This window comes from Falco naumanni, chromosome 5 (assembly GCF_017639655.2).
Source record: "Falco naumanni isolate bFalNau1 chromosome 5, bFalNau1.pat, whole genome shotgun sequence".
Lineage (NCBI taxonomy): Eukaryota > Metazoa > Chordata > Aves > Falconiformes > Falconidae > Falco > Falco naumanni.
Window position 1 is genome coordinate 57,533,589 of NC_054058.1, and position 16,082 is coordinate 57,549,670.

Consider the following 16,082-nt stretch of genomic DNA (forward strand, 5'->3'; position numbering starts at 1 on the left):
ACATTAGACTGAAACAGTTGCTTCTAGTGAGGTGGACCCTGTTTTGCTCAGATGTTAATGAGTTCTGTAAAAGGTATGTCACTGTGTTATGGGTTATACCCATTTTTTCAGATCAAAAAAGCAGTAAGTTTAAAGTGTAGAGTAGCATTGTAACTCCTACACAGGACTACTGTTCCCTTGCTTAATAGTAGCTTATCTCATCTCACAAACATTGAACTAGTTAAAAAAAATGAGGTTCTCCTTATAGGATTTTCCTGTGTGTTATATGCCAATACTGTCCTAAATGCAGCAGTCCTGGTAGCCATACAATTTAAAATAGTTTATGTAGAACAGTTCATAAAAACTGTGATGAGAAAAAAATAGTATTATCTGAAGCTTAATATTAATATAAACAATATAGAAAAATACATATTTACATAATGCCAAAATACAATTATATACATTAATATCTATTACACTTAAATTATATATCCTTTAAAAAAATCACCAGACCAATAAATTATACACAGTCTCAACAGAAAAATCTGGCACCTTTCTGTTGCATGAAATACATAAAAAACCCCAAACAAACCCCCTAGTTAAAAAATGTGGTCATGAAAGCAGATGTCTGTAACATCCTTAGTGCCTTGAATAAACAGCATCTGAAAGCAAGGAAAATTGAGATTAGAAAAAATAAAACAACCCAGGTGGCTTCATGTTCAGCATTGCCAGCTGACTACAGTGCTCTGAAAGGTAGCTGTGTGGCAGCAATGCTGGCTGGTGACTGATGTGACAGCTGAAGAACAGCTCCCACCTCTGCTTTTGTTAGCACTCCCAACCTGTGGAGCCCTGGTTATTTCAGTCTTTGACCTCCTCCAAGCCTGCTCTACCTGTCGATGACAACTCTGACTTCTACAGGCTAGATCAAGACCATTATTTTGATTTCTCATCATTTAATCTCAATTCCTAATGTCCAAATTTGAGGAGCTACCAAGATCCTGCTGCCTGACTCTGAAAACTTGTACACCCCTCAGGAATCAGCTCTACCAGGATACACAGGCCACCTCTGCTTACAGCTTCTCCAGACCGGTCCTCTGGCCATCAGAACAGGAGGTGAAGGGCAGTGCTAGTGCCAGGTTTGTTACTCCTGCAATTCATATCACCAAGGGGCTGGATGCAGGCTAGGAAAAAAAAGCCTCAGGGATGGAGAGTTGAGGGAAAGAGAAACAGCACAGCCTTGGACACCTGCATTATTCGGTCAAGGCAGATGGCAACTCTAAGGCCACCTATATATCAACAGCAGCCAAGGGTGAGTCAGGACAGAAATCGAACTCCATGAATGACAGGACAGCCCAGTGAGCCCAGCCAGTAGCCTCAGTGTGCTTAAAAGCGGATGGTGTAAACACTAGTGAAGTAAAGGAAGAAGCCAATATCATGAGAGGGAAGGGGTTCACTTCCCCCAACAGCACAGGAATCGTGAAGGGAGAGCATGAAGGTAAGGTAGAAGCAGGAAGAGATGTTACAATGACTACTAATAGAGGAAATAAAGATGCGATTTTAAGGAGTATTGAAGATATGAAGGTCCAGGAAGAGAACAAGTATCAACGGCAGGGGACAGCACAATTTCCCCCCTCAATTACATTGTCAATGAGCTATTACATTTGGAACATTTCACTTTTAGATAAACTTGCACTTACCTCTGTGATATTCTGGATTCACATTTTCATATATTGGAAACAAGGGATTTTCCTGTTCGCTGCGAAGTTTTCTAGCTCTTAACACATCTCTCACACATTGATGTAGATACACATATTGACACTGCAAAGTAGTATTTTTTTAGTCAATCTGGGATATTTTGTGATTTAATTTTCTGCATTGCGAGAAATCATTACAGGCTAATTCCCTCATGCAAAGTCAAGGGTGGTGTTAAAAATGAAAATACACTTCTAGAATTAATCCCCTTTTCACACTAGTAGTACAGTAAACTTTTGTGATCACCTGTTCTTAGAAATGCTACCAGTAAAACATAAATGAACATAATATATTTTGACAGACCGTGTTATGAGTGAAAGCTCTATCAACTGTAAGGTATAATTTGTCATGATGCTGTGTTGGATAGCTACTGCTTCTGAATGCTCTGGTATAAAGTCTGTGTAACAGAATTAATATGTGCAGGGAAGCACATACAAGAGACAAACATGTTTTGTTCTGAAAGAAATCTTTTCCATGGAATGTTATCATAATATATAACTACTTCATATAACTTTGATCAAGCTGAATTTTCCACCATGGCACCTGAAAATTAGGCTAAGCATTTTTATATATCAAGGTGTACATTTTTAATATTACTTTATCTGAAAGACATAATTCCCCCAATAAGCATATGCATTTTCTCCCCCGCCCCCCCCATCTTCTTTACCTATTTTTCAGAAGAAATTCAGCTATTACTCTGTGCATTTTTCTCAGTGCTCTGGCTCTGGGAAAGTGAGGATGGCTGCTGTTATGCACATATGGCTGCTGTCTCTGCAGAGCAGAATCCTGCACCCCACCCACCAATTCAGTGGAAAGTTGGCCAAGGCACGGAGAACCCCTTTGGTACAGACCATTCGGGACTGAAATGATAGACAGCTTCTCTACCTGTGTTACAGCTGCTGTGCTGAGCCTACTGCCTTTCAAGCTGATGGACAGTTTTCCGTCTTTAACAGCTTTCAGCCTAGTCTAAAGCAGAGGCAGTGTTTTGTTGCTGCTGTTTTACTGTGACTGCATGATGTCAAGCAGGATTGTGCTATGACCTCTGGCTGGAGCATCTCATTGCAAACAGTCCTATCTGCTGGCCTGTGCTCTCCAGTGGGATTTGGCTTCCATCACATCAACAGATGGGGACCTAGCTGTTATCTCAACCCCCAGACAGACTGTGGAAGCCAAGACATGAACAATAACACCAGGAACTAGGGTCTTCACACGTATCAAATGGAGTTTGTGGAGCAGATTTTTTCTTCCCCCTCTCCCCACCTCCTTTACTTTTTCTTACAAGATGTGTAAGAATTACTTCATAATTCACCGCTCATTGCAAACTTTGAATCATCATAAAACTCCAGGATATATTTGCTTCATTTTCTTGCAGGAGCATGAGAGATAGTATTGCTTGTGCTCCAAGCTACCTTGATGAAAGGCTGTTCCAAATCAGAAACCATATACAGATGCAACTGACAGTCCAGATTAATAAGACTTGTTGAGAATACATCAGCTCAGTGGCTGTCCACTGACACAGCCACATGGTCAGTCTACAAGCACATTACAGCTCCAGTGGGGCGAGTGAGTATGTGTGAGCTGCAAAAGCTTTCTGTCAACCTGTCTCTGGGATGCTGACTGTGAATTCTTCCAGTAGTGGGACTGGTTAAAGTGGGGATCTGGGTAAGATTTGACCCACTGCGGGTTTGGGGCAGAAGTGCATGTAGTGCTGGTAGTGGGAAGGTGGGGTGTTCCTTACCATTGCTGTAGATGTTTTGCTTGGATCTGGCTGCCTTTTGACTTAGATGTCATGTCAAGCTCATGCTAAAGGTGGACTTTGTATCACACAACTTCAGTTGTCTATAAGCATGGTGTCAAATTTAGGCTCTTGAAGTAGTTGCCTCTTTTTTCCAGCTAGGGGAAAAAAGCCACCCTCCCGAGATACCTGTCTGCCTTTGCTGACTATGGCTGATGGGAATATAGAAGGCGAGACAGACCTGTCTCTGAGGATGCCCAGACCAGGCTGAGAATCTGTCTCCCCTCCAACAGAAGGTGTTCTGTGATTAAGATAGTTCCAGGAAATCTTTATTTTGCATTCCCAGTTGAGCCTCTCTTTATACCCATGTGTAACTTTTACAGCTATCAGAACGTGCTGTCACCGATATTTTAATTTCCAAGTTGCAACAAAGAGCTCCATTAGTATCAAGCTACAGGCATACTCATCAAACTTGTTCTGATTCCTCTATTAACAGTTCACAGGGAAAATGTAAATACTGCCTCCACAACTCGCCTTTATTAAATCAGCTCCTAAGTGTTTAGCTGCTATTAGTGTAATGTGATTTTCTTGCAGCTTTAAAAGTGCAGAAAGAAATCCCAAACATGTACTTTTTATGCACTTCAAGAATAAATTTACTTGCTTTTGCATAGTATCTTAGGAGAATGCTGATCAACTTTCCAATACCGTTAATGAAAATGACAGAGCAGCTCAATAAAAAATGAACTGCAAAGCCACAAGGTCACAGTGCTTAGAGTTTTAAAATTATGTACATCTAATTTTCTCTGCCCTCCATTCCTTTTCCCTATTATGTCGATCTGTCTGGTTTAGATTTTTCTTCCAAAGAATTCCTGAAGGACCTATCTGTGCTCAAAGCTCATTTACTGGACACTGCACTAACACAACAACGTGCTGTTAAGTGTCTGCTGCATAACACTGCTGAGGTGGTTGTGGGCCACTGCCAATAGGAGAAATCTATAGGAAGCATAGCTATCACTTGTTATGGTTTGGGTCCACTGTATGAGAGACAATGGAAACAACCCTGAACTAGAAAAACTCACAGAGCTAAAACATAACTAATTAGTATTTCACAGTGGAGTAACTGTGAAGTGCTTTGAGAGCTTTTAAGATGAGAGAGTGATTATTATATAGTGCAGCTGGTGTTGCTGTATTGTAGGCTATGCAAAACTTACCTCTGTCTGAACCATATGAACCCGGTGAAGTCTTAGATCATGCACTGCTGCATAAATATCAACAGTGTCCTTTGAATCCAGCTGCTGCAGAATTCTGTCCAGTGCAATGAATGTGCCAGTCCTGCCAACACCAGCACTGGAAAAGAAAACAACCCGAAAGATTTAAGAGGAGATGGATCATAGCAATCAAGATTTTCATGTGACGCTTTTGTAAAGTTCAGATCTCCAGGGTGAGAAGCTCACTTTTCAAATGGCATCTCTGGGACTTCAAACACTTCATAGTGGCATTTGTTTAGGAAGAAGGAAAGGATAGTGAGGGTAGAGGTATCTCTGCTACTGCCTGTACTGCTTTCTGCTTTGCATTAACTCAGTCATTGAGATACACTGGGAGACTGCACCTGACTGTAACTTTTAAACCTCTTCTCTGCAGGGATGAACCAGTAGACTGGATCATAAAAGATCAGTTGGCTTGTGCCTCGTGGAAGGACAAAGCAAGGCAAAGTATCCCAGAGTCCCCAGTAGCTGAAATGCTGGGAGGTTAGGTTTGGAGATAGGTGGCCAATAGCAGTGATGTAGTAGACATCTGATACATTGCAGCACATGATTGCATTGGGTCTGGCTGAGCCCCATAGCAGCCCTCATAGTGCTGTGCTTTGTACTGATAGCTAGGAAGGTGGTGATAACTCACCAGTGTTATGAGTACTGCTGAGCAGCGCTGGCACAGCATCAAGGCTGTCTCTCCAACCTCCCTCACACCCCCCTCACATCCCAGCCTGGTAGGCTGGGGGTGGGCAAGACCTTGGGAGGGGACATAGCTGACCCAAAGTGACCAATGGGATATTCCATACCATATGACATCTGCTCAGATATAAAAGCTAGGAGAAAGGAGTGGGAAGGGGAGCATTTGTTATTTACAGTGTTTGTCTTCCAGAGCAACTGCTATGCATACTGAAGCCCTGCTTCCCAGAAAGCGGCCAAACATCACCCACTGATTGGAAGTAGAGAATAACATCTTTTGTTTTGCTTCACTTCTGCGTACACAACTTTTGCTTTTGCTTTTGCTTTATTAAGCTGCCTTTATCTTGACCCACAAGTTTTTTTTTAATCTTCTTTTCTCTCCCACTGTTCTGCTGAGAAAGAGAGTGATAGAGCAGCTCGGTGGGCAGCTGGTATCCAGTCAAGGTCAACCCACTGCAATGATGTACAGGCAGACACAGGTAGGGTAATATGAGATACATGCCTCGGCCCATATAATGGGTGGAGGGGTCAGATGCAACATTTAACCAGTAGCAGTGAGAGATACAGCACTACACTGCACTCTCACTTTGCAATCCTATATTCTGCTGCAGCTGGCCAGTGGATCATGGAGCAGGCAGTCCAGTTTTGCCTGTTTTGTATATGTGTGTAGGGGTGAATCATGGAACAGAGGAAAAACTGCAGCCCTATGGCTGCCAGAGATGGCACAACAGCAGGAGAGCATGAGAAAGCAGAAGGAGAGGGAGTCTCAGTCAGAATGGGGAAAGGATGGATCCACCAGCTAGTCTCAACATCCATACATAGTCTGATTCACCCCTGGGTATATCTTACCTTTTCAGAACACCCCTTTGTGATTCAGATGTTGGGCTGCAACAGCAGTACACAGGTAGTTTCAAGAATGCAAAAGCTTATGAGCAGTGGCCGCTGCGGACAACTTTAGTGCTCTCCCGCAGTCCCAGAAAGACACAGTGGTTCCCCTTAAATAATTTTTGGGGCATCTCAAGGGTGAGGTTGTGAGCAACTGCATGTGCCTTGGGAATGCTCCTGTGATGTATCTGCAGACTTAAGCCCATCAGCTGTCTCTCAGGTTCTGTGGCTGCCCATGGCCTAACAGGGATGAACATTTGGGATCTTCCCAAGGGTATGCACAAAGGCTCTGTGCCACTGACCTTTTGCTGCTGCACATACCTGCAGTGCACAATAGTTGGTCCTGTGTCTGGGGTCCTGTTGATATAATCCCTTACAGTTCTGACAAACAGGATCAGGGACTGGGTGGTCTCCGGCACACCATGATCTGGCCAGACAGTGTAGTGGAAGTGACGAATAAGCCTCGTTGAGTCAAGCTGCTCTTCCTATTAACAAAAGTGTGGGTCATCAGAACAGGCGAGAGGAGGGGACACATACAACATGCACCCTCAGAACAAATGCTACTGCTACCACCAGAGATGAGCTGGGCATGGTGCAACTGTGCTATGGTGGAAGAAACCTTCCAAATTTAGCCTTGCAGGTGTTTTCAAGCAAATTATTATTTAAAAAAATCAAACAATAACAAACAAACCATGAACACAAACATACACTGCAGATTTTAAACTCTCGTATTGTCCACTCTGGGAGCACCGATTCAGACAGCATCTCAACAATCAGGTCTCCATAGTACAAGGAATCCTGGTCAAGGGGCCAGTAGTGGTCACACTTCACCTGCAGACACACAGAAAAAGACAGATATAGTGTGAGTAACAGCTATAAACAATGCCTCCATCCAGCACTGGCAGAAGCACACTTAGACCTTCTGTGCCTGAGGACAAAGACAGAAACGCAGCAGCTGAATTCAGAAAGAGACGCCACTCCCTGCCATGTCAGCTCAACAAACAGGGCCTTGGATGGGAACAGGCTAGGATGGGGCTAGGAAATGGAAGTTTGCATCATAGATGTTTGTGATGGGGGCGGAGGGACAACAACGGGAAGTGTTGAAAGAAGGGTTCGCCGGAGTCAAGAAGACACTCAATATGAGTTATGCATCTTGCTCCACTTTATTAGTTTCTAACACTACTTATATAGAACCGATACACATGCATATTCGTAAAGCAGAAATATAATTGGTTAGTAGTCTCTAAACGCGCGTGGTTCTCACACCCCTAATTATCATGGCTAAAATAAGCGTTCTATCCATGTAGCTAATTGTGTTGCTGTGCTTCAGCCTCGTAGTTTGTTAGTCCCTATTTTCCCATACCGGTCCCTATCTTTCCTGGCCCTGCACCTGCTTTCCCAGCAGCTGTAGCTTGTTACAGCCACGGCCTGTTGGCACAACATAATTACTCGGTCTCAGGATTCAAGAATAGCTCAAGGCTACCTTTCTTGTTAACTTCAGCACAGCAACTTCAGTACAATTCTGATTACAGGCCTATTCTAATACCAGGCCTGGATTGTGCAGATCTTCAGAGATTCTAAGGCCATGCTTCTGCAGCCATTCTTCTACAGGGAAGCACTTCACTGATGCCCTCTTCTGGATGCCATATTTTCTGCACCAACTCTTCTCACATCTGCTTGGATGAGAGCTAGCCTTCCAGAGCCCGCTTGCCCACCTCTTGCTGAGACATGACAGTGGGTCCCACTTAAAGCCAGTGAGGTGCAGAAGGAGACAGGAGGCATCCTGTCCTGCATCTGCTTTTGCCACCTCCTCAAGAAACAACGGTAAACCGAAAGGAAACATCCCCACACGCGCCACTAGATGATCGCTACTTCATCTCTTTAAACTTTGTACAGATCTGGTCCCTGTCTTACAATGGGTGCAGGATGTGGTCATACATGGGGAGCTAGATTGCTGAAACAGCTAAATAACCTACCTACACTTGCACTCAGTAAGACTGTTAAGTGTGAGTGATCTCTTTGCTTACAACATTGGGGCTTATGTATCAGAGAGAATTCCATGTCTTTAATGATCAGCATTTGCTCTCTAGAGCTTAAAGTAGTCGTTGATGTGATAAACAGACATTTTTTGCTGGTGGTTGTCCTTCTGCATGCTTAAGGGGATAATATTAGTAATAGTGAGCAAAGTCCCGGATTAAAGACCAGAAGCACTGAGCTCTGCTCATAACTCTAGCCTTGATGTGTCGCATAATCTTGGGATGGTCACTGCATCCTCACTTCACAGTCTTAATCTGTCTACAGTCTTTAGATTATACCTCTTATCTCCTACTGTACATCTCCTTGACTGAGGCCTTTGGCATTAGTGTGATGCAAACAATAAGCGTGAACTTTTAACAGATGTTAGAACAGTCATTAATAATAAAGAAGAGTCACTGCTCACCCGGCCCTTCTCAACACACTGGGTTACCATGACAACATTGTGAACATTTTGCTCCCAAGCCATCTTCCAGAACTCATCTTTGGTGCCAGGCAAAGGGCCCTGAGTTGCTATGTATTCCCTGCGGAAATTATTGCCCTGCAAGTAAAGAGGACTCCATTAGTTTCCATAAAGGCAGAAAAAAAGAATTTCTAGCAACTGAACAAGCCATGGGGTTACAGCCAGGGCTCTGCAGCAACAATGCCCTTGCTGGGACAACAGTTTTGAGAGTGAAGCTGTTGTGTTGGACCCGGAAGCAGAAGGCTGGTTGGAGCAGAGAGAAGGAAGAGACTGTGGCCTTGTATCTAAATACTGTTCCTTTTGTGGCAGTTAAAGCTTTTCATTGTTCTATTGTGTTCAGCACAGTCTCAAGCAATTTTGGAACTACCAGGGCTTTTTGTTTTATTTACTGTTTTCAATAAATTAGCTGAGCTCTGGCTTGAAATCTGGATTGCTAAAGCCACCACTGTTATCAATCACAACTCTTTGGCAAATGGTATCATTTTAATCTCAGCCAGTTCCGCCATGCTGCAAGGTGCCAACACTGTCAGGATGAGCTACAGCTCCACAATGAGGATGCCACCTGCAGTGAAAGCTATAGTTGTTGTGGACACTGTATAAAGCCAGTGACCTTTACGAATGTGTCCTTGGCCAATCAGACCTGCTATCTTACATAACTACAGCAATCCAAGAAATCATCCTTAAATGCTGGGTAAATCACTCACAGTTAACTTAATGGCAGTGAGACACAACCTTTTAGCACACCCACAAAATAAGTTCTTAAGACTTTTAGCTCAACTGAATAAATGAAGGGGGAAGGGAGCCTTAAGCATCCTGCTTTATATTTAGTTTTAGATGAAGGACAAATTACCACTGGAGGGAGGACTGTAAAATACCATCCTTGAGTCACTTACTGGTATGTAGCTTGCATTAATGTAGTCTGAGCAAGGGTCATCATCCACATTGGAAAGCTTCACTCTTGATGTGTCATCTAGAAAGAAATTGATTACAAGAGGCTTATGGCTATGTCTTGATTTTCAGTCTCTCTCCCATTTACAGAAATGCATTTGCAAAAGGACTGGCAGCATTATTACAAGGATTTTACATGGAGGGCTAATTTAGAGGAATAACTTTAAATTTGTACTGCCTCTCTCATCCATGAGTGTTGTAGCACGTTCCAAAGACTAGGAGACGGATGGGTAAGAAGGAAGCAGTGAATATCCCAAAATTCCTCTGCTGAGTTGCATAGGATTTGTTACGGCAACAAAAGAGCCACAACAGCATTATCCTTTGATCCTGACAGCAGTGTGCTGTACTGGAGAGCAGTACCCAGTGCTGCCTTGAAAGAGCAGTAGTGCTTCAGTGGTCTGCACAGCTTGGGAGCTAATGTGTAAGCAGGCCAAACGTCTTCCCTAGGTAGAGAACCCTCTGTAGAGAGGTACAGAGCCTCTAAGCTACTAGGTCACTGAATGCCACGCTGGATCTCCGTCAGGTGTTGTTTCTTGTACATAGCAGGCATGCTCCCCAGCACGGCATGGCAGGCAGAACACGGGAGATGCTGTGAGGCTGTGTTCCAAGCACATACCACATCCAGCAGCAAGGCAGCATGTGGAGCAGCAAGACATGTGGTGTTCCTCCCTGATGCACAGCACGTGTTAGCTCCAAAACTGCTAGATAGGAGATTAAAGGGGGGAACTCTCAATGTCAGATTTTGCCTCAGGAGAACAGGGCTGACTTCACAAGTGTGTCTTACCATGCAGAACCACACTAGCTCTACCTGTATGGTAGGTTTTTTGTGTCCTCTGAAGAAGAAAGATTTGACAAGACTGTCAAAAAGCACTGAATGGATGATACCCTGTATGTAAACAATCCTAATGTTATTTCTACTATCCTTGTTATCAGCAGTGACTGAATGCCCCTAATAGCTGGAGCTTCTCTGTAAACTGAATGCTAGTCATTACATCTCTAGTGCGAAATGAAATTACTGGCCTTTGTGAAGCCATTCAGGGCCATATATCATCTGCCTCCAAGCACCAGAACCTGAGCTGGCAAAGGTATTTCATCTCTGACAGGAAGGAGGGAAGGGATTGGCTGCACTCTCTTTTCCACTAGGGCTGCTGAAAAAGGTGAAAAATAGCTGGTGTGATGTAATATTACACAACGAAACCTAAAACTCACAGGGCAATATATTATTGTATCGATTTTTCCCTCTGTTCTCTGGCAGAAGTGCTATGTCACATGTCTGGTTTCGACCCACATCTTTCAAGTCCTGCGAAAAAAAGTAGAAATAAAATGTGAGGTGAAAATAATTAAAGGACGTGACAACACAGGGGGACATAGTGCTTATCTGCTTTCGAAGGCCATGGACAGAGAATGGGTGTTTTTTTAAAAAAAACAAACTGAAATTAAATAGCTGACCATATTGTTTTAAAGCAAGCACATGGCTGGCAGGTGCTTTCCATGCTTTATCACACAGATATGCCACACAAATGAATGCTCCTGTCCTCAGTCAGACAGGTATCGGGCAGAGGCAGCCAACCAGAAGATGCTATGCTAAATGAAGAGCTGGGTTCTGTACCAGCACAAGTGGAGTTCAAACTTACTTGGATTTGTGTGAATAAGACAAACAAATGCAGGTCTTTCTGTTGCATTAACCCATTAATTCAGCCATCCCGCCCCTTCATAAAATAAGTCCTTTGCCTAGATTAAGATCCCACCTCATACTCCTTGGACAGGAGGTAGTTGGAGTCTGCTTGAAGTTTGGTGAAGTGTGCTTCAAAATGACTGACTTTGATTGGACTAAAATATTCAACAGGAAGAAGAAAATCACAGGATGAATCAGAGTCATGAGTTACTTGGTTATCAAGAAATACTTGTTTAAGTATTAATTTTTTTCTTTTTACCTGGAAGTTTTCCGGTTCCTAGAAATGATTTCAAAAGAAAAAGAAACACTTCATCAGTGAGTGACCAGATGGCACTGTCCATCCATACTGCCATGTTAAAATATTGCTCTTAGAAACAAAACTTTTGATGTTACCCTTTCTGCCCCAGGTTCAGATGGACTGACAGTGGCCTGTCCCTGCGAATGCTCAGCCTTGCTGTAGGTCTCTCGTGGCCACTGCTGGAATAAAAAGGAAGGTATTCTGTTTTATCATTACGCTCTAATACTGGCAAGGGCTGCCAATAACACAGTTTATGTTTGAAAAAAGTTGGTAAGTTGGAAAAAAGGAATTTAAGAAAGTCTGTTTTGATTTGTGGCTCTGATCATGTGACATTGCTTTTAGCTGTGGCACAGAGTTTTCTTGTATTTTAGTTTGGTAATAGTGATCTGGAGTGTATGCATGTGCATAGGAAATAAGAATTCTTGCTCTGAAACACTCACAGCCCAACCTATCACTAAGGAGAGTGTCCTATGCAAAGACAGGCCCTAAATCAGTTGATTCTCTACATGCAGAGAGGAATGTGTAGGTAGATTTTCAAAGCTGTAAAAGGTATGCAGATTCCAGCACATCCCCCCTTCAGACCAGGCCTCTAGGAGATGCCTAGGTTCATAGCAGGAGTAAGTGGCAGTGCCACAGTAGGCTTTGGGTAAGCCACAGAAGTGGTACTGACTTCATACAGTTAGTGTTGCCCTTCTTCCTTTCACTGCCATCTCCTCCTTCAACACACCTCCCTCAGAGAACACTTTCTCTTTATATATGATGTCAGAAAACCATACCAGTATACTTGCAGTCCTGCTGGCTATATAACTCACAACATGAAACCACACTATCTGAAGTTTATCTACACTAAAACAATGCAATGAGATGTGCAGGTGGAAAGCACATCAACCTGCACTCTATTCTTGCTCTATATAACACTATGCACTGAGACGGTTAGGAGTGCCCAAGTCTATACATGCAAAAGCAGACTTTATTTGCTATTGCTAATGATTTATGCCTCTTTTTTTTGGGATGGCATATAGAGGAATACACTGAATTTCTTCACAGAGTCTAAGAACAGCATTGCTAAAGGTTAAATCCATTCTGGCTAAAAGCTATGTATGACAGGTTTTTTTCAATGTGAAATTCTGGCATCTGAAAAGCAAATTCACAACAAAATAGATCTAATCTTGTATCAGTAAAAGAATGGAATTTCAGATTTTCAAAGTTACCCTTGTAAAGGTTGTAAATGGTGATTTTTTTTAATTTCAGAAATGACATGGAATTTCACATCAATATCATATGTCTCAGTCATGCAAAATGGTTTAAATTGATAAAGCTTTTAACAAAGTTGAGATAAAGTATTTAACTTTTTAAAAACATATTTAAAATTTACTATTTAAGATTAATCTATAAAGTGAATAATACAACTATAATTGACAAAAAAATGAGAAGTAAAGTTTGAACTAATCTTTTGGACACTAAGGTAATGCCACAACTTAAAGAGTTTTGAACTGAAGTTATAAAGCCTAAATGAACAGTTTCAAGAGCTTTCCGTCAACAATCCAAATGAAATTAATTTGAAACATTTATTTTTTGACAAAAGGCATTCTATTTGAATGATAAACCAGTTTTTCAGAAATATTCAGACTCCACTGAAAACCAGAGGTTACAAGGTCCCTCTATGAGAGAATTCTGACTAACATCAGTAGGTATTTAAATCAAGAATATATAGATGTCTAATATGTGAGTCATTAGTTCTGTACTTTGTACAGATGTTGGACACATTAATTTTCTGTTGAATAGTCCAGTGCATTCCTTCAGTTTTACAGTTACATTTTAAATGTTGTATTGCTTAAATGAATACAATTTGACCTGACTTCAATAACAGAGACTGATATAGGGACTCAACTTACCTCACTTTTTGTCTGCAGACAAATAAAGCAGTAACAGCCACCACCATCACAATCAGAAACAAGCCAGCACTCACACCTTCAATAACTCCAAACAGAGGCTCTAGAAACAGAACAGTGTATTTATGTATCTTGAGGAAAAGACATGAAGAATCAATAACTTTCAGGGGTTATGCTATCATCAGCTATGAAAATGTTATTATCAGCTATGAAAATGGTTAAATACAAGGAAATTACGGCACTGAAACACTCAGCTAAAACCTAGCCTTGATGTTCTGTCCTTATTTTTTCCAGATATTACACAAAATCTTTCACTCCCAACTACAGTAAAACACAGCCCCATTGTATAGGAGTTTGGTTCTCTTGCACTTCAAAGCTTTCTTGGTGATAGCTTCACTGAGCATTCATCCTTTCTTCTACTGTCAGCAGTTCCATCACGCAGTCCTCTGAATTTTCAAACTAAGGCTGGATAAGCCATGGCTCCAGCCGCCTTCAGTACGCGCAAAACAATCGGGTTTTGTTCCACTCCTTCCAAATAGTTATAGACACCAGTGTTCTGAGGCACAATATATAATCACATGCTACAGTCACTGAAAAACCAGCCTGAAACTAACCTGCTTCTGTAGTGATCGGTAAAGAGAAGAAGGTGTCTGCAAAGAGTGGTTTAGGGAGTTCCTTTGGGTCTTCACTGAAGAGCTGGGTAAAAGCCCGTATGCTGATCCTAAAAAACCAGTACCGTTATAGTTAGAGCTCATCAGATGTTCAGAACCAACAGCAGCAAAGTAAGAATTAATTTGCCCCTTAGAGAAAACTAAAGCCTTTCTACTGACCACAGGCAGTTCTTAATGCAGGCACCTGAGTTATTTGCTTTAGTTGGGAGAATACAGCTAGTGCAGGTGGAAGGCTCTGAGGTACCCTGGCAGGGGGAACAGATGCGTCTCCGGCTGCTGGCACACACAGCCTGACAGTGCCTGAAGGCAGGACCAGCAGAAGCTGCAGTGGGGAGAGGACTCAGAAATGCCTGTCGGTAGTGTAGGACACGTTTTCCCTTCGTCTGGCTGGGTGGGGCTGTGCTGTCGGAGAATGTTACAGTCCTCTTGGTAACGTGCGTATTTCCCAGGCTGAACTTTGGGGAAATGGGCCCTAATGAGAACAGACGGTGGTACAGCAGCACTGTCTCAATGATAGTGAAGCAGTTGAGAGGCATCATGTGCACTGCCTGGCACCCTTCTGTCCATGTGGCTGTTTGGCGAGGAGCTTGCAGATCTCTTGGGAGAGTGTTTGCCCACGGGAGGGCTGTGACTGAGCTGCACTGGAGCTCAGGTTTGGCCTCACAGACTGCATAACTGCTGAGCTTGGTCTTGGCAGTTGTCCTCTTCTACACCCTACAGCTAACCCAGGCCTAGCTCTGGAGCCAGGGGATGGTGCCACAGGTTAGCATAACCTCCAGGTTTTTCTAGCTTGTTCCAAAGGACTGGCATGGGGTAGCGGTACCAGAGTGAAGCATCCTTGCCCTCTGTTAAGTACCCTTCTGACTTAGCTGATCATCTTAAGTCTTTCCAAAGAAAGAATCAGCAGCTATAGAGCTCCCAATCAAGTTGAGGGAAATACATACACCTATTCACTGCAAAGAGTTTTGTGTAAAATTAATTGTTCATTCCCATGCTAGTGAAAGACTATGGAATGGGGGCATGTATAAAGCTTTTATAAATTCAGAGTGAAACACGAAGAACATCGTACAACAGTTCCTCTATGAACAACAGTTATTAATCTACAGAAGGTCAAGCATACCAGACATTCAGACAGCACTATGCCTAATAACGTGACAGGGGACAGCTACCAACATAAATCTAACCTATAAGCAGTCCGAGGCTTTAGAGGTCCATCGCAGAATTTTTGCTGATCTGGATCACACCTTCCACCCAGATTTTCCATTTCTCCTCCAAGCTTAATGTCAAAGCTTTTATAGTCACTGTCAGGGTTTTCAGCACATCTACTGGCAAAATAGTTTGTCTGGTAGATGCGTATAGAGTCGTTCTGTTTGTACTCCAGGTAGGAAGGTAATGGGTGCTGCTCATCAGGCTTTGGTCCTTCACTACCTACATCATGTGCAAATAAAGACAGAAGGTTTATGTACTGCAGCCATTAATGTGATGCAGTTTATAGGCTCAAGCTGTTGACAGACATAGTCTTATCCAACTTTATAGCATTTCTTAGAGGCTGCACAGGCTACTTTGCGAATACGAAGCTACAGTGGTTAGGGTACCCTGTTTCTAGTACCAAGCTTACTATTATTTTTCTGGGGAACTTCAGACAGGAAGACAACACCTCAAAAGACCTCAACATATCTTTTCCAGATACTTGCAATGTATCTGGAATACATGGATACATGCAATAGCCGTGCACAGGTTGAATTCAGTGCTATGACTTTTATTCCTGTTAGTGCTGTTGGTGGGAATCTGTGATCCAGAT

At 42.7% G+C, this 16,082-nt stretch overlaps 1 protein-coding gene across 3 annotated transcripts in view; it reads right to left on the minus strand.

Moving 5' to 3' along the window:
• Positions 1–304: 304 nt before the first annotated feature.
• Positions 305–16,082, minus strand: part of PTPRB (protein tyrosine phosphatase receptor type B) — a 62,858-nt gene continuing 47,080 nt past the window's right edge. For 2 of the 3 annotated variants that reach the window (XM_040594591.1, XM_040594593.1), the window contains 14 exons: positions 15,466–15,709; positions 14,225–14,331; positions 13,614–13,713; positions 11,814–11,897; positions 11,680–11,697; positions 11,494–11,575; positions 10,955–11,045; positions 9,691–9,767; positions 8,741–8,875; positions 7,009–7,131; positions 6,622–6,785; positions 4,678–4,813; positions 1,677–1,797; positions 305–641 (listed from right to left, as the gene is read on the minus strand). In XM_040594591.1, the coding sequence (XP_040450525.1) occupies positions 619–641; positions 1,677–1,797; positions 4,678–4,813; positions 6,622–6,785; positions 7,009–7,131; positions 8,741–8,875; positions 9,691–9,767; positions 10,955–11,045; positions 11,494–11,575; positions 11,680–11,697; positions 11,814–11,897; positions 13,614–13,713; positions 14,225–14,331; positions 15,466–15,709 (1,505 nt within the window). In that variant the 3' untranslated portion in view covers positions 305–618. The remainder of the gene's footprint in view (positions 642–1,676; positions 1,798–4,677; positions 4,814–6,621; positions 6,786–7,008; positions 7,132–8,740; positions 8,876–9,690; positions 9,768–10,954; positions 11,046–11,493; positions 11,576–11,679; positions 11,698–11,813; positions 11,898–13,613; positions 13,714–14,224; positions 14,332–15,465; positions 15,710–16,082) is intronic. The other variant, XM_040594592.1, reaches the window with a different exon arrangement.